Genomic DNA, 24797 nt, shown 5'->3' on the forward strand with positions numbered 1-24797 from the left:
AGTAAAAATGGCCAAACTGATTTTACTCAAATTTGATAAATTACTAGTGTATTCAGATTTTCTATGGTATATTCAAACAATACTGTAAACACAAATGGAACTAAAAATCTACAGTAACTACTCAAGTCTATTCTGCAGATTTATGCAAATAGAGGACCAAAGAATAGTAGCCTAATCTCAGAGAAATCAGTCTAACAGAAAGCCTAAGCAGACGGCAGGAACATACCAAACACCTTCACAGCACTGCTTACCTGTAATGATCACAGAGAATGAAATAAGACAAGACATAGATCCAAGGTCCTGATACCATTTTAAACAAATCCCCAAAGCAGAATGCCTTCCAGATGTTTGAGAGACACCGTTGCATGCGGTATGTAGCACAAGTTGTAAAATCAGACACCAGTAGATTATGTAGTTTTTCTTTCAAGTGTTGTACCTCCCTCTGCTGCGGAACAAAATTCATCCTGGCAACTTGCCAGGCTGATAGGTCTCCATTTATTTTATTTACACTGTGTAAAATTATACAATGGGCCAGATCCTCAGGTCATGCAAACTGGCACTGCTCCACTGAAGACAATGGGGCTCTGCTGATTTACCACCAGCTGAGTATAAACTCTCCAGACAGAATTCAGTCTTTGATAAGTAATGACAGCCCTGATTCAGGAAAGCACTTAAAAAATTACATACAACATACAGAAGAACATGAAGGTTGCCACTTTGAAAAGAGAGGACACAGAGCAGGACAAAAAACAAATTGCAAAAAATTTATAGTCACTGACTGCTAAACAAGTATTGAAACTGCAATAGATATATCACAAAATATTTACAATCTGAGGACTTTTATGAGGGGTTTTTTTTGGTTTGTTTTTAAGAAAATCTGTATTTACTCTCACAAATTCTGAGTAAAATTCACCAGAGGTCTCTTTAAAGAATAGTTACTGTGTACCCAGAACATCTAGTTGGTTTAAGTACATTCTGTTTAAATGTACATTTTATCTTTGTTTATCTTTCTTCATAAGTGGAAAGATTTCTTTGGTGTAATTCTGCATTTGTTCACAGAATTGTCCTAACCCAGGGTGTAATTTCAACCTCAGCCAAATCCAACACCAATAAAAACTTTATTTTTTTAAACTTAAGCCAAGTTACCTCAATAACCAAGAATTTGTCTAGTTTATGAGAAAATGTTCAGGGTGAAGTTAAATGGAGGTGCACATCAGGGTATGGTAGCTTCACTGAACGTCAGGGACAGGGTTATATTAACAGCTTGGTACTGAAGGAAGTTGATTATAATTAGCATTATTTACATATCTCTCGTTCTGTCAGCATACCCGATATAATAAAAAAGGTTGAACACAGACTAATTTTACAATTCGCTTTCTATGGGAGGTTAAATGATTCACAAAAATTAACTCTTGCTGGCATACAGTGTATGTCACAGTATTGTCAACGCTGTATGGATCCACCACCACTATTTTCTCTGCTGATACAGACTAACATGGCTACTACTCTGAAAACTGTTTTGTTTATCACTTTCAGCAGAGAAATGCCTTAATTATCTTTTTCCCTGTAAAAATTTAACCCAGGAATGCATTCAGAACTAGTTAAGTACCCTGCTGAATCAAGGTCTGAAAGCATGTGCGTAACCTCAGAAATCTGACTCAGGTTCGCTCATATTTTTGAACTCACATGTCTAAGTACCCTAGTGAATCAGGGCTTTGGTTACCAATTTTTTATTGAAAGAAACAGATCTGTTGATAGGACGAGTTTATTTTCTCCCATCAGTGTTAAAAGAGCTGATGACATATATAAAAGATAAAAGGGATATAGCTACAGTTGCCATTCTGGTTGGTTGTCTCAGCAAACGTCAAGGATTTAGGGCCTGATCCAAAACCTACTGAAATCAGTGGAAAGATTTCCATCTACTTCATTGAGCTTTGGATAAGGACCTTAATGGACTCTAAGTTTGAACTTCTCTTGCACCCTACAGAGATGGTCCCTCCAGTAAAGGGCTAAACATAGTCCTGGGAAATATGCCAAGACTACACCTGTAGAGAGAGTCTTTTAGTGTCTACTATAAAGTAAAAATAAGAACCACTGTATCTTGGGATTATTGGAGCCTGATGAAAAATTGTGGAGGGAATGTGAAATCTGAAGATTACAGGAGCTTTTTCTTCTTTTATGCTTTTGCAGTTCATTGGGATAGTCACAATGATACCTGCGCACAGTCACCTGACTGAATCAGGCTACAATCTCATTCTTTCAGGGCAGGGTCTTGTGATTACTGCACAGTCCTACCCATGGAAATAGACAGCAGTTTGCATAGCAGTTACCAAAAATAAGATAAAAAATAAATTTTAACTCAATAACTGTTGTAAAACAAGATAAATGAAGTCCAGTTTCCTCTTAGGTTACTGTGCCAGGAGGATTATTTTCAGTCGCACGTAAAGGATTTATAAGCAGAATTCCACCGGAAGTCTTTAATTTATTGCGGGGGGGGGGGGGGACAACGGACAAAGAATCAGTATCCTAATTCACAGTAGACCTAACCAGGAACAACTCTGTAATAGCTCCCACCCACTATTTACCAGCATGGGCTGTTTACTCACTCATTCCTTCTCCAGTGCAGGATTTTCTTGTCACATTACGTAAGCAGCAAGGGATTTTTCCTGCCCCAGATCAACAGAATGTTCTCTTTTTTATTTACCAATTCTGTAGTAAATGTAAGAGGAGGAATGGCACAAAACACTTTTTAGGGATGGAGAGCAACTACTTCTATAAACTGAAATGTCCATCTCACCTGTTGAGACTGCACTGTAGTATTACAGGACCTACACATCTTCCCTTTGGAGAACAAGCAGATATAGTTGCAACATTCAGCCTTTTACAAGAGCCAAATCCACATCTAATCTTGGGTTTCCTACTTCACTCTTACATGCATCTCATGAGACACTCTAGCTGTTGCATTCCAGAGCATCGCTTTTCCTGACTCACTATATCTGATTAGGAGACAATATCATAGCAATTTGATTAGATTGAATGTTTTTTATGGGGACTGCGCTCTTAAGACGTCAATGGTAAGTCAATCCAAATCTACTAGTAGCTTCATGTTTTGCAGCTGGTAGCACATGCAGTTTTCTCTTCCCTTTGGCTGCAGAATGAAAGATTCTTAATCAAAAGCAAACACGCTCCTTTCAAGGAATTTCATATTTCTCCCAGTGGGCATATATCCCACTGGCATTTTACATTTTTGTTCACTTATATGCCCTGTAAATTTCCCCTTCAAAAGAGTTTCTGAGTTAAAAGAAGAAAAAATTCTCTGCACCATGGAAAGCACAGATCCCACTATGTTACCATCTTTTTTTTTTTTAAATCTCATTTAATATTGCCAACTCTCACCACTTTATTATGGAATTTGCAAGATTGGGTGTTTTTCTTCAAGTCCAATCTCCTGGACCAATGTTGCTACTTGAGAAGACCAGTTTTTTTGTTGTCCGCCCCACTCAGTGAAAGTAAGCATCTAGCCCTCATGAATGTAGAGAAAAGCCTGAAAACATGAACCCTAAAGACTCAAAAAAACAGAAGGCAAAGAATCCAAACCCAATGATTATTTAAAAAAAAACCAAAACCATGATTTTTAAGCCAATCTCAATATTTCTGAATGGTCGGGGTTGACAATACTGAGGCTTTACCATGTAAAATGTCTTCATTTCTCAAGAGATTAGTAACGTGATGCTGAGCCCTTCACTTCCAGGCTGAGAAGTTAATCCTGCCCAAGTCAGAAGTGACTGTAAGTAGTCTATATCTGATGGCCGTCTGGCACCATGTTGAAATCAGTCAGATAGTTTCATTTTAGTTACCAGTACACAAAAACCACCATCACCACAACTGGCACCAACTGACAGCTGTTGGCAGCCATATCAGAGGACTGTGAATGCCAGTAGAATGAAGGCCAGTAGAATGCTTCCACCCCTACAAGAGGTTCTTTCCAAGTAATTTTTCAAGCACGACAGCATGGGGAAACTTGTACTGCTGCTGACTGATGTTCTACCTGTTCTAGGGACAAGCAGAGAAATTCAGTCTTCAGGGTTGTCAATATGGCATTGTTCAGACATATTAAATACACACAGGTCTTTAAGTCCTGTAATGACACCTGTGTGCATAGCCCACAGAGTGCTCTCTACAGAATCTGTGCCTCATTATCTTCTTTTTACGCATAGATGGGGGTTAAGTGTTCTTATTTCTGGGTTTAACAAAAATGGCTATGGACCAGGCAATTATTTATAGTCTAACATGGACAAAAAAAGCTATTGGATTCAGAAATGATTTCAAGAGAGACTGGCTGTGTTCTTGTTAGAAATGCTACATGAGGATATTTCCACTGTTCAAAAAGGCCACTTAACACTGAAGGACAAACATTCACTGTGAAGGCAGACTTCTACAAAACAATGACACAGTGAGAAGCTTCAACTTTGAGTTTTTATTGCATTAAACCAACAATCAGTTCCAGAGAAAGGGATTATGGGAAAACAAATAGCCTTTTATAGGACATTTATTTTCTTACACAATTCTCTATAGGGCAGCATAGCTTAGTTCTAAAACTAGCTCCCTCTTAAAGGAGAAAAAAAGCAGACAGGGTTATAATAAGCAATTCTCTCCCGGTGTCTCTTTAAAAGCTATCAGAGACTCTACAATGGCTAACTGGCTGGATCTTCAGGTAAGATTTGTTCTGAGCTACACTGATCTTGGCCCTACTGAGATCCATGTTAACCCCCTGCCCAGCCACAATACAGAGTTATTACTGATGGCAAGCACTCTACTTCACAGCTCCCACCTCAGAATGATCTATTTTAAAATGCCAGCAGCACTAGAAGAAAAAGTACGTTCTGATAGAAGACTGCTGCTCTGGAGGCTGGAAGGTAAATCAGCTATTAACGGTGTCAGCCTGTTTCTGAATCCTGTCAGTCCGGAAGACGTCCCCTGGCCTCCTCACAGAACCAAACGCCACCACAGCGGTTTTCAGTGCTCTACTATTAAGCTATACATTTGTCAGGAAATTATCACTGTCTGGCCTGTTTTCCATGATAATTTAAACTGAGGGAATAAATGTCTTACTTCTCTCAAAGCAGCATTTAACTGCTAAGAGTTGAAAGTGGGAAAATGCCACTGCTACAGAAGGTTATACAAAGGGGATATGTCTCCACAGTACTGTGGCAAGCATATAGCCTCCTAGATTTCAGCACCAGAATTTGATTCACAAAACAGAGAACATTCCTGTTTCTCAGAGAGAGACTTCTACAACATCTCTCAGTGTGACCCTTCTTCATCACTGACGCTTGCTCCACAATCTGAACTCTCTGAACACTTCAAGCAGCTGGATTTTTTTCTTTTAATTAAAACAAACTTCCACAAAAATATTTCCTCCTTTCACCCCAAATGTGGCATCTGATATATTCACCTCCCACATCCTATATTCTAGCTGTATAATTTATTTCGGAACTTAACATTTTTCAACTTCAATTACTTTCCAGTGTTCAGGAACTGTATCTGCAATTCACATCACTGTGGTCGTTTCAATACGGATGCAAGTTATCAACTGCACTTATCAATACAGACCAATCAGACAACACTGGATTTCTGAAAAAGTTAGAAAACAAGTTCATAGTCTACTCTGACTTTATACAACAAAGGAAAATGGGCATTATATTTTCTTTTTGGTTCTGATTTTTGCTTTATTTTTTTCAGGAAGGCGGGTGTTAATGGTGGTTATATATGAATAGACATTGCTGACTTCAGAGTTGTGGAAAGGCATTTGATCACAGTATAAACATTGTATTACATATTATGCATGTTTGCCCAAGTCTTAGTCATGAACCTCTCTTGAAAAGTCAAACACAGCTGTGCAGGGACCAGGTGGAGACCCTAAAACTAATTTCATTTGTACGTAAAGACACTTACAAAGGCACAAAGTTGGGATACCAAGTTTTGCTGTGACCTATTATGAACATAAGGGCTGTGTGAAGTTTGTATCCAGATCTCTATCCAAATTTCCCTAGCGTGCAGAGGCCTTTTGATCTGAAGTTTTGGTTACTCCTTTAACTTAAAACCAAGTTAAAAAATGTAGGTCTCCTGAGGTGGTGAATACATCAGCCTGCTGCACTGCCTAGCACTCAGGAAATGACTTTTAAAGCCAAAAGGTGCTTATGAGACTAAGAAGATTTTCCACACATAAACCCAAAAGCTGCCTCCTTTGGGCAGCACACACAGGTAAGAACTGCAGTAGCTAAATGTGAACACTGCTTATTTGTTTCATTATTCTGTTAAACAGAGTTCTGCCAACCCTGCCAGCTGCAGTACTCCACAGTTCTAATGATACTAAGAATAGAGAAATCCTCAGCATCTGATCAATCCATCTATAGCACAGCTTGGAACAGCTGCAAATATACAATTTACAAAACAATCAATAATGTTCTCTGTAACAGAGAGAGAAATAAAATCTCATTCTTCTTGCCTGATGTTTTTGCATAGTCTCAAATTCTTCAGGCAATTAAAACATTTTAAATCCTACTGAGGACACAAAATTACTCAAGATAGTTAAGTCCAAAGCTGACCCCAAAGAGTTACAAAGGGATCTCACAAAGCTGGGTGACTGGGAGACAAAATGGCATATGAAATTCAATGATGATAAATGCAAAGTAGTGTACACTGGAAAACATAATGCCAACTACACATACAAAATCATGGGGTCTAAATTAGCTGTTTCCACTCAAGAAAGATTTTGGAGTCATCATGATTAGTTCTTTGAAAACATCTACTCAATGTGCAGCGGCAGTCAAAAAGGCTAACAATGTTAGGAACTATTAGTAAAGGGATAGATGATAAGACAGAAAATATCATAATGCCACTATATAAATCCATGGTATGCCCAAACCTTGACTACCGTGTGCAGTTCTGGTCACCCCATCTCAAAAAACGTGTATTAGAACTGGAAAAAGTACAGAGAAGGGGAACAAAAATGATTAGGGCTTCCATCTGAGGAGAGATTAAAAAGACTGGGAATGTTAATCTTGGAAAAGATGATTGAGGGGGGATATGACAGAGATCTATAAAATTAAGAATGGTGTGGAGAAAGTGAATAAGGAAGCGTTATTTACCCCTTCACCATACCACAAGAACCAGGGTCACCCAATGACATTAATAGGCAGCAAATGTAAAACAAACATAAGGAAAAATTTCTTCACAGAACACATGGTCAACCTGTGGCACTTGTTACCAGGAAATATTGTGAAGGCCAAAACTATAACTGGGTTGAAAAAAGAATTAGATATATTCATGGAGAATAGGTCCATTAATGGCTATTAGCCAAAATGGTCCAGCAACCCTATGCTCTGGGTGTCCCTAATCCTCTGATTACCAGAAGCTGGGACTGGATGACAGGAGATGGATCACTCAGCGATTGTCCTGTTCATTCCCTTTGAAACATCTTGCACCGGCCACTGGCAGAAAACAGGATACTGGGCGAAATGGACTGTTGGTCTGACCCGGTATGGCTGTTCTTATGACAGTACATTTGGCCACTTGTTTTTCTGTAGATGGAAAGATATGGGGGGGGGGGGGGAAATTGAACAGCACTCCTCCTTGATGTGAAACATGGCCCCTAAATAATGGTGTCATTCTCAGGACACATCTGTTTCAGATGTAAGGTATGACTGTCTCAATGGCTGAGAATTACACTGGTTCTGTAGGTCTTCCTTATGCGAGCAAGTTCTTCCATAATGTCAAAAATAAAGCCACCTGACTCTTTCTCTCTCTCAAAGAATTCTGCCAATCCTGGTTATCCCAACTGACTAGAGATTGTTTCATGCCATCTGGTTCAGTTTTTTAAGATCATAGAGAGATTTTAAAACAGTCTGTTTCCCGTCTTTATTATTAAGTTAACACAGTGTACCTGTTGTAATTCCGTTTCAGCTAACTGAGGTATGAATTTGGCCCTTTTTTACTAAAACACTAAAATGCATGAAACTGGTTTTAAAAATGTACGTATTTAATACAGAAATCAAATATTATATTAAATAGTGGTGTAATTAACATAGCAGGGCTACATTAGGTATAAAATTCAGGTTTAATAGTAAAATAGTATCCTTGCAACAAATTGCCATACAGTGGGTACTGAAAAAAAAAAAAAAATCAACGCAACCTCCGCCATCATTCATGCCATCCTAAATGTTTGCCTATTAGTGTCCATGACAACTTCACTAGTTACAAAACATCTGGATTTCACCCTATGTGAACATCGTTTTGCCACACAGTGGAGGTAAATCTGCCACTTCTGGATTCCCCTGGAAGACAACTGATTAATAGTACTTTATTAATCTTTGACACCAAGTCAATACCCTTGACAAGTTGCACTGATTATGTATCACTGACAGAAATTCTGAGATCTGAAATCTTTATTCATGTGATGGAGTTTAGCCAGGGAGCCTGACCTATAGGAGAAGAGAAGGGGCAGAAGGTACTTGAACTACAACTCCCATGAGGCACCGCAGCAGCATAGGTGGACACAGATTAATGTCAAACTGACAAAAATGTGATATTTTGATTCAGTTCAAATAAACTGAAAATGTTTTGATTTTGGTCAGCCCAACCTGAAACGAAAAATTTCATTTAGATTTTTTCCAATGGAAACTTGAACATTTTTGGCAAATTTCCATTAAAAAAATTTCAACTTAAGAAAAAATATATTTTCCTCTGAAAAAACATTTCAGCAGATAATTCTTGATCTCCTGAATGTACACTCTTTACAAATGTGGGAAACTTCACTGAGTTCTATAGGTGTATAACTGAGGGCAGAATATAGCCCTATATTTTTACTAGGGCTGTCAAGCGATTAAAAAAAGTAATCGCGATTAATCGCACGATTAAAAAAAAGTAATCACAATTAATCGCACTGTTAAACAATAATAGAATTCCATTTATTTAAATATTTTTGGATGTTTTCTACATTTTCAAATATATTGATTTCAATTACAACACAGAATACCAAGTGTACAGTGCTCACTTTATTTTTGATTACAAATATTTGCACAGTAAAAATGATAAAAAATATATTTCAATTCACCTAATACAAGTACTGTAGTACAATCTCTTTATAATGAAGGTTGAACTTACAAATGTAGAATTATGTACAAAAATAACTGCATTCAAAATCAAAACAATATAAAACTTTAGAACCTACAAGCCCATTTAGTCCTACTTCAGCCAATCGCTCAGACAAACAAGTTTGGTTACAATTTGCATGAAATAATGCTGGCTGCTTCTTGTTTACAGTGTCACCTGAAAGTGAGAACAGGTGTTTGCATAGCACTGTTGTAGCCAGCATCGGAAGATATTTACGTGCCAGATGTGCTAAAGATCCATATGTTCCTTCATGCGTCAACCACTATTCCAGAAGACATGCAACCATGCTAATGACAGCTTCTGCTCAATAATGATCCAAATGAGACTGACGCATGTTCATTTTCATCATTTGAGTCAGATGCCACCAGCAGAAGGTTGATTTTCTTTTTTGGTGGTTCGGGTTCTGTAGTTTCTGCATCGGAGTGTTGCTCTTTTGAAAGCATCTGAAAGCATATTCCACAACTCATCCCTCTCAGATTTTGGAAGGCACTTCAGATTCTTAAACCTGGGGTCAAGTGTTGTATCTATCCTTAGAAATCTCACATTGGTACCTTCTTTGCATTTTGTCAAATCTGCTGTGAAATTGTTCTTAAAACGAACATGTGCTGGGTCACCATCCGAGACTGCTATAACATGAAATATATGGCAGAATGTGGGTAAAACAGAACAAGAGACATACAATTCTCCCCCAAGGAGAGTCACAAATTTAATTAATGCACTATTTTTTTAATGAGCATCATCAGCATGGAAGCATGTCCTCTGGAATGGTGGCCAAAGCATGAAGGGGCATATGAATGTTTAGCATATCTGGCATGTAAATACCTTGCAATGCCGGCTACAAAAGTGCCATGTGAATGCCTGCTCTCACTTTCAGGTGACATTGTAAATAAGTAGTCAGCAATATCTCCCATAAATGCAAACAAACTTGTTTGTCTTAGCAATTGGCTGAACAAGAATTAGGACTAAGTGGACTTGTAGGCGCTAAAGTTTTACATTGTTTTGTTTTTGAGTGCAGTTATGTAACAAACAAAGGAAATTTACATTTGTAAGTTACACTTTCATGAAAAAAGAGATTTCACCTCATACAAGTACTGTAGTGCATTGAAAAATACTATTTCTTTTATCATTTTTACAGTGCAAATATTTGTAATAAAAATAATATAAAGCGAGCACGGTACACTTTGTATTCTGTGTTGTAATAGAAATCAATATATTTGAAAATGTAAAAAACATCCAAAAATATTTAATAAATTTCAATTGGTATTGTATTGTTTAACAGTGCAATTATTTGTGATTAATTTTTTTAATCGCAGTTCATTTTTTGAGTTAATCGCATGAGTTTACTGCGATTAATCGACAGCCCTAATTTTTACTCTCCCAACAGATAAATCAACAAAATGTGTACTTATTAATTTCTATCATTAGTCTCGCTACACAAACTTTTTCCAACTGTACCTTCTCGCTTCTTCACCGTCACAAAATAACATTAAAAAATTAAGCAAAAAGGCAGTATAGAAGCAGCATATAAAAATCATTTTAAATTATTGAAATCTTCATTAATTTGATAAACAAGTGACTAACCAACCACATGTTAGGTTACTTTAGCATCTTAACTATTCTGTATTAAAACTGCAAAAACCAAGATATATTCTTGCAAGCACTCTTCATGCACACACTAACTCACCTCCCATTTCCTTTAGCTCTTAATCTGCAAAGTCCATCTTAATTAGAGAAATTTAAAATGAGAGGAGACCAAGCACAGCTGGTTGAAGTTTTGCAATATTGATTTTTTTAAAATAGAAGTGTTCACCAACATTTGTAAAATTTCCAATAGCCCTGCAGCTGGTCCAAAAACAGGGGGAAAATATTCAATTAAAATTCATCAAAAGCCCACAACACAGTTTTTAAGGGGTCGGGGGAGGGTTCCAAATGCCAATCAGACTAGAACTGAGGATGGAATCATAGAATGGTGGAGAGGGTGCTGTCAAACCAACTGATTCATCCCACCATTATTGAGGACGCCAATCTAGCATCCACACAGCAGCAGCCTTATTTTCAATCCCCCAGCAAAAAAAAAAAAAAAAGAAAGAAGAGAAATAACTAGGAAGGGATTGTAAAATCATCATACTAGAACAAAACCCCTCATTAACTAAATAAATTAACTTTTTATTTGAATTTGCAAAAATGACAAAGTTGCTGATTATTTATTTTTAACATGATGCTTTTCACAGCAAACGAAACAGAGCTCCCTCCTGCTCGAATTAGGGCCCAATATATACAATGGCTAATGAACTCAGTGGGAGCTGTGGATACAGTATGGACTAGCTCTTGTCTTTGAGACTCTGAACCCTTCTGATCATTCTCCTAAATGTGGCAGAAAGAAATATGCTGCAGCAAACAGAACATATCCTTTGACCTTAAGCTATCACAGTTGTGGCACACAGGTTTAGTTCTCTCTTACTGTGAGAGATACGATCACTTGATTCCCTCTCCTTGCCATGCCCCACTAGATCTCAGCAGTCATGTTTGAGCCACCTCTACCAGCTCAGAGTGCTATGGGAAATAAAGGTATCACACAAAAAGAGTTATTCTCAGCCCTTACAATTAATTTCAAGATAAGGAGACAGGTGTTTTTTTATGTGAATTGATACCAACTATCTAGATTCAGAAATGGATATAGCTTTCTAGTGATATTGGTAGAAATATCAATGTGTAAAAATACATTTAATTTGTCTTCATTATTAAAATTTTTTTTTCTTTCTTTCTTTCCTGAAAATGTTAAAGCCCACTAAAAACACAGTGATGTTAGGAGCCACTTGGCACTCTCATCGGTAGTCTTAGCAAGGAATTAATAGGCATGAAAAATGAACTACACTCAGATCAGGGAAGATGCAATTTGGCAGAGCAGCATGAGAAAATTTGTACTTGTTCTGTGGCTAAATGGAAGACCTCAATCTGTAGTGCTGTTTATTCTGCACACATACTCACGAACACACAGACTCTGCATTGCTTATTCTACTGAGTAAGATTTTTAAGTCTAGTCAATGGCAGGTGACAGATCCCTTCAAAGTAGGACTTCAGGTCTCAGAAGCTATTTCTAGGTAACTTCCTCTCAAATCAGTAATGAACTGGCCTTGATAATTACCATATTTGTTCAATTCCCTGCAATTTATGGCTCGCTAATATGAAGAGACTTGTACTGTCTTAACTACTTTGTATTTTGATACAACTCTACCAAGGCCCTCCGACCCCATATAATAATAATTGTGCTACCCCAACCCTATCAATCATACCTTATAAGGTTGGTTCCCAGAGAAGGGGGTATGAAAACGGATGGAATGAGCTTGGTGCAGCCACCAATATACCGTAAAATAGTTAACAATTCTCCCCTGGGAAAGTCCAATGGAAGCCCAAGTTAGAAAATGTTATCTCTATTTGGAGAAATTGGAAATGTATATGACTCATCTTCAGTATGTCAATGCTATTGCCTTAGCTGTCTCCCAAAGATCAAGGTGAATGGAAATCAATGCTGCTGCCTTATTAGGAAACACAAATCAGAGACTTCGTGACTTTGTAAAAACCCCTCTGTCACTTTGACCTTTTGGTGCCAAGCATCTCCATGGATTCATTACTGTGCATTGTTATGTTTTAGAAAGAAATCTCCAATACAACTGTATTTTTAAAAAGTAACAAACTGGCAGCCAACACCTTTATCTGTACTGTCTGGGAAGCTGAGCTGGGCAAATGGAAGAGGGGAGACTCATGTACAGACAGTTGTTTTGGCTTTAAATTTATGACCTCTGCTCTGACAATGTGGTACAGATTGCAATTAAGTTCAATCAAGATTTGAGGTGATGGCACAGCCTTGTCACTCTGGAAGCAGGTATCCTCCAGAACATCCTACAAGTTAAACAAATAGAGGGGGGAAAACAGTACTAACCTGGGTCTCCAAGCCGGTGTAGGGACGGGGAGGCTGGTCCTGTAAAAAGAAAGCAGAAGGAAATTGTGACACAGTCTATACCATTATGTTCACCACTTTTACAAGACTATAATAAATTTTGTACAGAGTATTCCTTGTGAGGTATTACTTGAAAACTGATAATCTGCTGAACATTATTGTCCTGGTAAATTATACATACATATATAAAATCTCATGTATAAAATGTTCTACTGTATAACATGTTCCAAGTTTAGAAAAGCAGGCACAAACCAATCTTTTAGAGACTAAAGAAACTCTGGCACCCCAGCCAGATATCAGCATAATCAAATGGATTATGATGGGTTATCACCAAGTTTAGCCACCATTCTTTGGCAGGAAGAAGGGTGCAAGCAAGAACTTTACATATTAGCAATGGAAAACAGCTGCAGTGTAAACAGACTGGCTGTTGCCTGAACACCAGCTGGAGATAATCCTCAAAGAGTGGAGAATGGCATGACAAGAGGACACGCACACATCACCTCACCTCTCTCCCGCATCTCATAGATTCATAGATATTAAGGTCAGAAGGGACCATTATGATCATCTAGTCTGACCTCCTGCACAATGCAGGCCACAGAATCTCACCCACCCACTCCTGCAATAAACCTCTCACCTATGTCTGAGCTATTGAAGTCCTCAAATCATGGTTTAAAAAGACTTCAAGGTGCAGAGAATCCTCCAGCAAGTGACCCAGGCCCATGCTACAGAGGAAGACGAAAAACCCCCAGGGCCTCTTCCAATCTGCCCTGGAGGAAAATTCCTTCCCGACCCCAAATACGGTGATCAGCTGAAACCCTGAGATGTGGGCAAGATTCACCAGCCAGATACCCAGGAAAGAATTCTCTGTAGTAACTCAGATCCCACCCCATCTAACATCCCATCACAGGCCATTAGGTCTATTTACCATGAATATTTAAAGATCAATTAATTGCCAAAATCATGTTATCCCATCATACTATCTCCTCCATAAACTTATCGAGTTTAATCTTGAAGCCAGATAGGTCTTGTGCCCCCACTGCTTCCCTTGGAAGACTATTCCACAATTTCACTCCTCTGATGGTTAGAAACCTTCGTCTAATTTCAAGTCTAAACTTCCCAATGACCAGTTTATATCCATTTGTTCTTGTGTCCACATTGGTACTCAGCTTAAATAATTCCTCTCCCTCTCTGGTATTTATCCCTCTGATATATTTATAGAGAGCAATCATATGTCCCCTCAACCTTCTTTTGGTTAGGCTAAACAAGCCAAGCTCCTTGAATCTCCTTTCATAAGACAGGTTTTCCATTCCTCGGACCTTCCTAGTAGCCTTTCTCTGTACCTGTTCAAGTTTGAATTCATCCTTCTTAAACATGGGAGACCAGAACTGCACACAGTATTCCAGATGAGGTCTTACCAGTGCCTTGTATAACGGTACTAACACTTCCTTGTCTCTACTGGAAATACCTTGCCTGATGCATCCCAAGACCGCATTAGCTTTTGTCACGGCCATATCACATTGGCGGCTCATAGTCATCCTGTGGTCAACCAATACTTCAAGGTCCTTCTCCTCCATTACTTCTAATTGATGCATCCCCAGCTTATAACTAAAATTCTTGTTATTAATCCCTAAATGCATGACCTTACACTTCTCACTATTAAATTTCATCCTATTACTATTACTCCAGTTTACAAGGTCATCCAGATCCTCCTGTATGATATCCCGGTCCTTCTCTAAATTGACAATACCTCCACTCATGGCAGCTACAAAACTCTTGAAAGACAAAGGAAGCATCATTGAACTGGTGTAGAGGTGCTAGCTGGAAGGCTTTTCGGACAGTATAGACTGCTATAAGCATATAGTGAGATAAAAAACCTTTGCTTTGAATCCATTTAGCTTGCTAAATTAGGTATTCGTTTGCGATTTCTCTTTTTATTTTCTTTGTAACCAATTCTGACTTTGACTCATTACTTGTAGTCACTTAAAATCTATCTTTCTGTAGTTAATAAATTTGTTTTATTACTTTATCTAAACCAGTGTGTTTGGACTGAAGTGTTTGGAAACCACCACTTGAGATAACAGGGTCTGTGCATATCATTTTCCTTTGAGGAAAGGATGGACTTTCTATGAGTTTTTATTGTCCAGTAGAGTGCTGGGCAGTACAAGATACACATTTCTGGAGGGAGTAGGCTGGGACTGGAGATTTATTGGTGTCACTCTGCAATACAATTCATGAGTGGCTGGCAGAGCATTCATGTAACAAAGCTGCGAGTGGTTTTGCTGGAGGCTGTGCGTGAGCATCAGGAGTGGTGGCTCTTATAGCAAAGCAATGTAAAAGGCATCCCGGGCTGGACAGCAAAGGGGACACAGCTGTTCAGTAGCATCCCTGGAGAATATCACAGAAATAGACATTAGTCTTCAGAATACCGAGAAAATGGGACTTTTTTGAGCTGTTATTGACTAGGCAAGATGACACCAAAGAAACAAGTGTTTACTCTAGCCCAGGCTTCGCAAATGTTCTCTTCTTAAGATAGAGTTCCTTTCATATACACCTCTCTTCCACTTCCATACAAAGCATTTGCCAGCCACAATATTTGGTTGCATGGGATAAAAGTAATATTAGAAGAATATTAGGGAGACCACATAGGTTTCAGAATAGACTCACGGTCATATGAGGCACTCATATCATTGAGCTCCTGTTTTGGTTTTCATATTTTTCCTGCTCTGTTCTTTTTTACATTGCAATACAACTGATCTGTGCATCTTTAAAATTTTTGAGCTCTTTCAGAAAGTTAATTGGAGACTTTGGCAATGTGTAGAGCTGGTTGGAGAACTGAATATATTTGTGATTATTCCCATTTTTCATCAAAATTTCATTCTGATGATACAACTAGCTTTAATAATGTGTCATTATATTTAAGTAAACAGTTCTAGCTTTGAAGTGTATATCTTCTTTTGTGCACAAAGTAAGAACCCTTATTGCAACTTGGCTAGGGTCCAAAGCTCATTAAAGTACTCCTAAATACTAAAGCATAAAAACTGTCCATGTGGCCAGTTAATGAACAGGTCCTCAAAAAAAGATAATATCCTTGCAAGAAGCTACATCAGGAGAAGGCTTTGCAGAATTAAATGTGGGTTTTTTATATAATTTTGGTAGATAGTATTTATGTTGATTTTTAAGCATTTGCTTTGATTATTATCAATTTAAATGTTCACAGTTGAGCAAAATTATGGGGTAAGCATTTTATCCACTTATTTTGAAGCACTTTCTCCAAAATTTTATATTTTCATAGTTGTGAAAAATTATGGGGAGATCATGAAATAACAATTAGAGTAGGTTTTGAAATTCAAAAATTTAAAACTTTATAGCTGTTAAAACACAAATTGTCAACACCACATCAAAGTATACAAAGTAAATATCTCTAAATCAAACTAAGTTCTCTTCTTACTTTGCCTATTTGTTAATTTCAATCATCATCATTGGAAATTTTTCTTCCTTGGTTTCTGTGTGTGCAGTGAAAAATAGGTTTACCAATATTTACTGATTTTTTAAAAAAACCTAATCCTTTCAAACCTAATCATTAGTGTTCTGGGACTAGCTCTCAAACAAAATATTTAAAGAATCATCTTTTAAAGTACACAGGTACACTTTTAAAACTTCAGTCCTGCTGGCCCAAGGTATTACTGCGGGGGTCTCACTTTCTATAGCATCCTGTTTAACTGGAAAAGCTAACGAAGTGGAACCACGTCAATGATGCTTTCTCTTTAATCCATCACGTCTGTCAAAATTAGACAACTTCAGTTGAGAGTAGGGTAAATTCTGGCCTGTCAGATTATAAAGCCCCTGGGAATAAGAGTTTTAAAATCCCAGGATACTTCAGCTAGATGTGATTCTGTTTTGTTCCTGCAGGGCCACAATGTGTAACAAGTAGCTAGCTTCCTTCCTTTCCCTTTAAAGACTACACCAAATGCAGTTAACATTTGCATAGTTTTTGGTTTAATACATTTTTTATAACTGTACTAATGAAGGGGTCTCTTAATGAGCCCAGAATGAAGACTACCAGTCAAATACAGAGATGCCTTGTAGCTAAGTGCCTGTCTTTTCCCCCCAAGCAATAAATAAGTTCTGTGATATCTGCCAGCAGTTTATGCACAGCTGAGAAGTATCAAAGTCTTACCTCTAATCCAACATCTAGTGATCTTATCAACATATTCAAACACTGGAGTACAACTACTGCTCACACATGGATGTTATCTGACCACAGATCAAATAATACTAACAGTTGTAAGATGTGCAGAAACATGGATGTATCCATGAATGATTTCACTCAGATAAACTAAACTAGAAAAGGATCTTATTTAGTGAAAAAAGCTCTTGTGAAGATTGGCCCCCCTATTTTCTCAAAAGGAAATGATCCAGGTACACTAGACACTGAATACATGCATTTATCATGCTCATCTGTTACGGACTCAGGAGATTAAATTAATTCCTTGTGTGACTGGATTCTAAGGAAGTGACGCCAGCAAAGAAAACAAGCTCAGACACTATAAAGTACCTCTCCTCTCTTAAGTGAAGGGATCAATTTTTAATTTGGTTAGAATGGGTCTCGATTGTTCTGAATTTTTCTCCCCTGTGAGATCTACACCAAATCAGAGACACCAACAATATTGAATAGTGTGTATGTGTGTGAGAGAGAGAATCCAAAAATAACTTTCTAAGGTAGTAACAGCAAATTATTACTTTTCCAATACAATGGCCCCGCTGTACAGATTTCCCTTTGGGATATCATCTGGATTTTCTTAGTCACTGCCAGCTACATTGCAGACAATAGCTTTTTCAAAATGCGTTGTTGGTTCTTCAGTTAGAACCACAGCATCCTGAAAGGGTCCAGGGAATTCTTAGAATAAAAGCCCAACAACTACTGAAAAGAAAGTATTAACCTCATAGATCAGGGCTGGGCAAACTGCGGCCCGCCGGCTGCATCCAGCCCGCCATACATTTTAATCCATCCCTCGAGCTCCCGCCAGGGAGGAGGGTCTGGGGCTTGCCTCATTCCATGAGGCTCTCGGAAGCAGTGGCATGTCCCCACTCCAGCTCCTATGTGTAGGGGCAGCCAAGGGGCTCCGCACACTGCCACCACCCCCGCAGCTCCCTTTGGCCAGGAACCGCAGCCAATGGGAGATGCAGGGGCGGTGCTTGCGGATAGGGCAACGCACAGAGCCACCTGGCCGCGCTTCTGCATAGGAGCTGGACAGGGGACATGCCACTGCTTCTGGGAGCTGCTTGAGGTAAGTGCTGCCCGGAGCTTCCACCCCTGACCCCTTCCTACACCCCCAGCCCCTCATCCCCAGCCCCACCTCAGAGCCTACATCCCCATCTGGAGCCCTCTCCCACCTCCCCCGCAACCCAACACCCTGCCCAAGCTTGGAGCCCCCTCCCACACCCTGAACTCCTCATTTCTGGCCCCACCCCAGAGCTCGCACCCCAGCCCCAAATTTTGTGAGCATTGTGTGCCTCATTTAAGAAGATCATTTATATTGCTTAGTGCTTGGTTCACTTTCAGTTTTGTGTTGTTTTGCTTTAGTTTCTCTATTGATTGAAAATTCCAGAGCTGGATCTTTGGGTCCCAAAAAGCTCAGCACCTTGAGCACATCCTTATATGAGAAATGTAAAAGTAGAAACTTAGCTTTCATTTAAAGGGGGCAAAAATATTTAGAATAAAAAGAAGTTTCTTATCCTTTTCCTTGCAATGGTATCTTTAAGATGTGAATCAATTGCCAGAGTTTAACAAAAAAAACCACTGGGTTCCACTTCCACAGAGATACACACACTTACTTTTCATTCAAAATGAGTCAGTTAATTTTAGGGTATTTCCCAAAGACAGCCTTCCCTAAAATGCTCAGGTAGGTTTGGTGAATGCAAAGGTCAACTTGAGTTAATTTGGGAATACAATATTGTCTGGTTAGGCACACTGAGTATCCTAAAGGATGCTGGCAGTTCAATTGCCAGTGTTTGCAGGGGTCTTATCTTAAGAATTTTAAAATCTTTGTATGTTTTCAATGTGCCTAGCTGCCACGATGCAAGATATATAAAATAAGTATTATTTGAGATTAAACAAGTTTCAAACAGATCCTGTTACCACAGAGCTTACAGACACACACTGCATAACCACCCTGAGGACATGCTAGAGAGTTTCAGCTCTGAGGACAGTATTTGCTAGTTGCCCTGCCCACTAGAACTGAATGATCATGGAAACAAAACATGAACGTTTTTAAACAGTGATAACTGGAAGAAAAAAAATAATTGTTAGCTGGCTTATAAACCTCAGTATGCCCTCACTGTGCCAACCCTGCTGATCTGATTTGCACTTCCTGCAACACAGCAGGTCACTTCCAGTAGGTACCAGGTACATGTTTTGGAGGGAGAAAATTCCTGGAACAGCCAAATCCTTCCTCATACAGCTGAATTCATACACATTTCAAAAAGGTGCTTATCACCAGAGCATCTAGCACCCAACAGAAACTAAAATCAAACAATTGCACAGGTATGCAGGCAACCAAACTGCTTTGGTAACTTAGCAAACTATTAGCACTCAGCTTGACAGCTGGATCCATCTATTAGAAAAATCCCTAAGCACTTGCCTTCTAAATCCAGAGCCAACTGACTTACATGGGCCTGTACGAGGTAATGGCTGCAGATGGGAAAAGGCCTGCTCAAATGCACCACAAACCCTGCCCTGAAGGCTACCAGGAATGAACCTAGAAGGCTGCATAGTTCAGCTGCTCCCCTCCTATACACGACCAACTCCTCCTCACTGAAACAGTCTAGTACCCAGGTCGGCAACTGGTCTAACAATACTGAGATTTGTAAGAGAAACCCCGTTCCATCTCTCAGGGCCCTATCCTGCTTCCACTTTACACCGAAGTAAGTTTGACTTTAGCAGAATTGCACCAGATTTACACTGGTGCACATTGGGGGGGGGGAGAATTTGGTCCATATTCTGCTTGATTTGGTTATTAAAAGCAACTTGCTCATGAAAAACAAAGGAAACACAAAAAGAGAGAGACAGAGAGAGATCTGTTCAGAGAGGACAACGTCAGCAGCAAGAACAACACTAATCAGTCCATAGCCTCACATGTGAAACATCAGTCTTGCCCACGTAGCCATTTACTTCAATCTGTGAACACTTACTCTCCTTTTCTTACATTGTTGTGACAACACAATGCTGCTTTCCCACTTTTTGTGTACTGGATTTAAAACTGGACACTCCCGCTTTTGCTTTTAAGAATGTCTCTGGACACCCAAAAGATGAATACAACTGTTTGCAGCTGAAAGTCTTGGGAAAGAGCATTACAGTAAATGCTACAACACAAAGTTGTTTTATCCCACACCAAAATTACATAGGCCACATTCACAGATGTCTCAGGCAATATGTGAAAATTGGAACAAACAAATTGGATAGGATAGCAGCAAAACATTACCATGTGGGGAAAAAAAAACCCTTCACTTCCGGTATGATCAAGTTCACACACATCAAGGGAGCAGTAATTTAACTGAGATAACTGGCTCACTGAATGATTTGCATATTATTAGAAGTCTGTCAAGGACTATGAAATATGAACCAATTCTGAACTGTTAAAGTAGGTTACATGTAGAGTAACCCCCACCGACTTCCACTGGTCCCTGGTATAACTACAGTAATGACTCTGTAAACTGACTTGCATAAGTTTATAGAGCCTTTGAAGCCAATACTGCGTAGGCTTCCGTATTGTTTTGAGACCTTGAAAAGACATACAACGTGTTTGGTCCACAAACAGAATTCTGTATTACCTAATGCCCGCACCCTTCCCCCCACCTGTTCAGACCGCTGATTTTTCTGCGTTGCTTCATGTACTGCAGATAGACAGCATCATTACCACTGCTAGCTGTGCCACTCTTTGTGGAAAGGAAAGTTGATAAACTGCATAAAGTCACTCCCTACATGAACACTGTCACGCGGAAGGACCCCTCTGTTCAAAGGGCAGCTACTAATTTACTTTGACTCTTGAATCTCTGCTGTGGTTCTGCTCTGTTTAACAAAGAATATTTTAATAAACTCTGAAAGAACTTGGTGGTTCTAACCCATTTCATGCAAACCCAGAAAGAGCATATATAAACATTTTGATGCCTTTTGCACATTGTGTGTTCTTTTCCTTGCTAGGGTCTCACCATTATCACCCTGATGTGATAAAAAACTGTTAGTTTAACGTGCTGTAAGGTAACTGGATGCCAGGCAGTAGGATTCAAAATAGGTAAATGCAATGTGTGAATTGGCTGCCAGAAGACTGGAAACCCTGGTGAGGCTTGAAGTCTGGCCAGTTTCCCACAGAACTGCTGACTCAAACAGTGATGGAATAAAGTTTCCACGGATTCAGCACAGGGAACAAAATGGAACCCCCTAAAACTGAATTATATAGTAAAGACCTCTTTGCTCAAGGAATGGCCATGGACCTGATCCAGTTCCCACTGAAGTCAATGGCAAAACTCACTGATCTTATGAAGACAAGGTTTAAGAAGAACAGGACAGGCCCTACACTTGTTGGAGGAAAGACTGAAATAAAAACAGAACACTTCTAAATAAGTTTTTCTTTCATCTGCCTCTGCTGAGCTAATACCGGATGCCTTTTCTGATGCCTAGAAGCTATGATGATTGGTGCCACATATAGGAACAGGATCCGATCTTCAGCTGTTATAAACTGGCAAGTTCCACTGATAATTTCAACCAGCGGAGGATTTGGTTCACAATAATTAGGCAGTAGAAATAGATAAATCAGGCAGGCAAACATACATTAGTCAACAGAAATTACAACAGGCATGCAATTTAAAAGGATGCTTTTACAATTTGGCCTTAAGTTTAGATTTTGTGAAACTAAGCTTTTACATTACAAAAGAATAATGGATACTTAAACACATATTCTAAGGTAACTGTTGCATTTAAACAAATAAACCTGTGGTGTGTGCAACCCACACACTGCAGGACTGAGAATCTAATTTGTGAAATTTACAACAAACAAGTAACTTCACTGATTTTCACTAAGTTGAAAAAAATTAGAAAGTAAACAATCAGTATGTATGAAAAGCATAGTTCATTTAAAAAATTCTTTCCATCTTAATAATGCAAAGTGTTTATAGTAACATCGCTAAATGAATGTGTGTGTCTGTGGTTGGAAAATTTCTGCCTTTTTCTCTCTACATAACAATACTGGAAAAGAAATGTTGCAAAATATTTTGCAATGAATGTTTCCTATAATCCAACCAGCTCTCTCGTTTACAAGATATAAAGACTAGTTCTTCACTTCCTTGCACCTCTACAAAGGTACAAAGTCTTTGCCCTAGTGTTAATGACTGCATAAAGTGTAAGACAATATAAAAATCAGGTCCATAATTCTTAAGTTCATCATATCTCAGACTATTACTGTCAAAATGCAATCACACAGTTTTCACTATTCAAGTTACATTTAATTTTTTATGATCTCCTCCTCCTTTCCACTTAAACTATATAGACACATGATTTCAGAGTGCTCTTTTAAATGTCACATTACGGCTTCTAATTCATAACAGTGGTCATTCTAAATAGGGTTCAGAAATAATGGCAGAGTGGCGTATTTGCCTGGCTGCTACTTGGGTTGCACCTCTTCTTCAGATAAATAGTGATATTCACCATACAGGGCTGTAAATCTGGCACCTTACACCGGGCCAGTCTGGCACTAAATTAACCTTCAATTGGACAGTAAATAAATAATAGCAGAAAGACAGAAAATAAGCAGAGCAAGAATAGAAAATTTCCCTTCACTTTATGGACTGAAGCACTCCTTGAATTTGCCGTTTGTGGTGAAGGTGCTACAAATACTCTTGGCAGCAACAGCACACTTCCTGTCTAGTGCACAAAACTCAGCGTGCTGCAAGCTTATTGTATAGTCATTTGTGTGCCTGTCAAATAGGAAGTTATCACATCATTGTGCCAAAATGAAACAGCCAAGAGTTAACCACTCTGCTCCGCTGCTAAGAATGTTCCATTTAATCTAAACAAAGAGGCCTCATTCCTATTGCAGTCAGGAAAAGTAAAATAAAAGCATTTCAGAATATAGCATCCTGTAAATTATTGTGAAGCAGACATTGATGGAAAAGCACATTTATTATATAATAATGAACTCCTTTCATTAACACTTAGCACATTTTTGCCCTTACTGTACTTCAATTGTTTTTGTTTCTGAGAGGTGAGAATTTGGTGTCAAGAGGGCTAAGCTCTCTGAACCCATTGCCAAGGTTATGAGAGATTTCTAGAAACTCCAAAAACAGACTCCAATGAGAGACTGATGAATTGGAATTAATTTGCAAACTGGATACAATTAACTTGGGCTTGAAATAAAGACTGGGAGTGGATGTGTCATTACACAAAGTAAAACTATTTCCCCATGTTTATTTCCCCCTCCCCCCACTGTTCCTCAGACGTTCTTGTCAACTGCTGGAAATGGCCCACCCTGATTATCACTACAAAAGGTTTCTCCCCACCCACCCCCCACTCTCCTGCTGGTAATAGCTCACCTTACCTGATCACTCTTGTTACAGTCTGTATGGTAACTCCCATTGTTTCATGTTCTCTGTGTATATAAAATCTCCCCACTGTATTTTCCACTGCATGCATCCGATGAATTTAGCTGTAGCTCATGAAAGTTTATGCTCAAATGAATTTGTTAGTCTCTAAGGTGCTACAAGTCCTCCTTTTCTTTTTGCTAGACTAGAGCAACAGTCATGTTGGTATTAACAGAACATGTGTGACTAGCCATCCTCCAGTTTGTGCTATCTGGATAGCTTTACATGCACAATTGTTTTAGAAAATCAGCTGCCTGATAAGAGGGAAAAAGAGCAAATGCTTAGCACAGAGATTTAATGACAGTGTTTTAAAAAGAAAGTTGAAAGTGAACATCATATTAGTAATTAACTAATGTTTTTTCTCCATTTATTTCAAGGGGACTCTCACAGTGCTCTTGTGAAGTAGCTGATTCACAAATAGGTAAAACTGAGGCCGGGGATCGGGGGTGCGGGGGGCGGAATGTTGTGGAAGGCCCAGGAATAGATGCAGATTTGTTTATTTGCTTCAATGTATAGAATATCTATTCATAGGTCTAGCAGTCTGATTTCCACAAGTGCTGAGCAACCACAACAACCTCAAATGTCAGTGGGAGCCACTGTTGCCCATCAACTCTGAAAATCAAGCTGTAAGTGCACTGGCCCAGAGTTTAAGGCCAAGTTTACTAAACTGTCCATTAATTCAAACTTGCCTCACTTTAGCTAACTTGAAACCTTTATAGCTTGATTCTTCAGAGTCACTGAGCACCAGCAGTTCCTATTGACTCCAGCTGGAGTTGGGATTGCTCTGCACTTCTTGAAATAAGGCTTAAAGTGACTCACTTTGGACATGCAAAAAACAAACAAACAAACAAGACACTCAAACTCAAGGACCCTTTTGGAAACTTTGGCTGAAGTTATTTGTGTTACATAACGAATAAGAGACTGAAGCCCAGATCCAGCAAATTGTTCCACACAAGCACAATAGCACACAATGACTTGGAGAATCAAGACATATATTAGGAAGAGAAACCAACACCCCTCATTTTGAATTTCC

At 38.9% G+C, this 24797-nt stretch overlaps 1 protein-coding gene across 2 annotated transcripts in view; it reads right to left on the reverse strand.

The window, feature by feature from the left end:
* The window catches only part of XYLT1 (xylosyltransferase 1), a 311032-nt gene that overhangs the window by 216077 nt on the left and 70158 nt on the right, over window positions 1-24797 (reverse strand). Inside the window, exon 2 of one of the 2 annotated variants that reach the window (XM_077828348.1) lies at window positions 13115-13153. The exons of the other annotated variant lie outside the window; for it this stretch is intronic. Within the exon in view, the coding sequence (XP_077684474.1) occupies window positions 13115-13153 (39 nt within the window). The remainder of the gene's footprint in view (window positions 1-13114; window positions 13154-24797) is intronic. 2 annotated transcript variants of the gene reach the window in all.

This window comes from Eretmochelys imbricata, chromosome 10 (assembly GCF_965152235.1).
Source record: "Eretmochelys imbricata isolate rEreImb1 chromosome 10, rEreImb1.hap1, whole genome shotgun sequence".
Lineage (NCBI taxonomy): Eukaryota > Metazoa > Chordata > Testudines > Cheloniidae > Eretmochelys > Eretmochelys imbricata.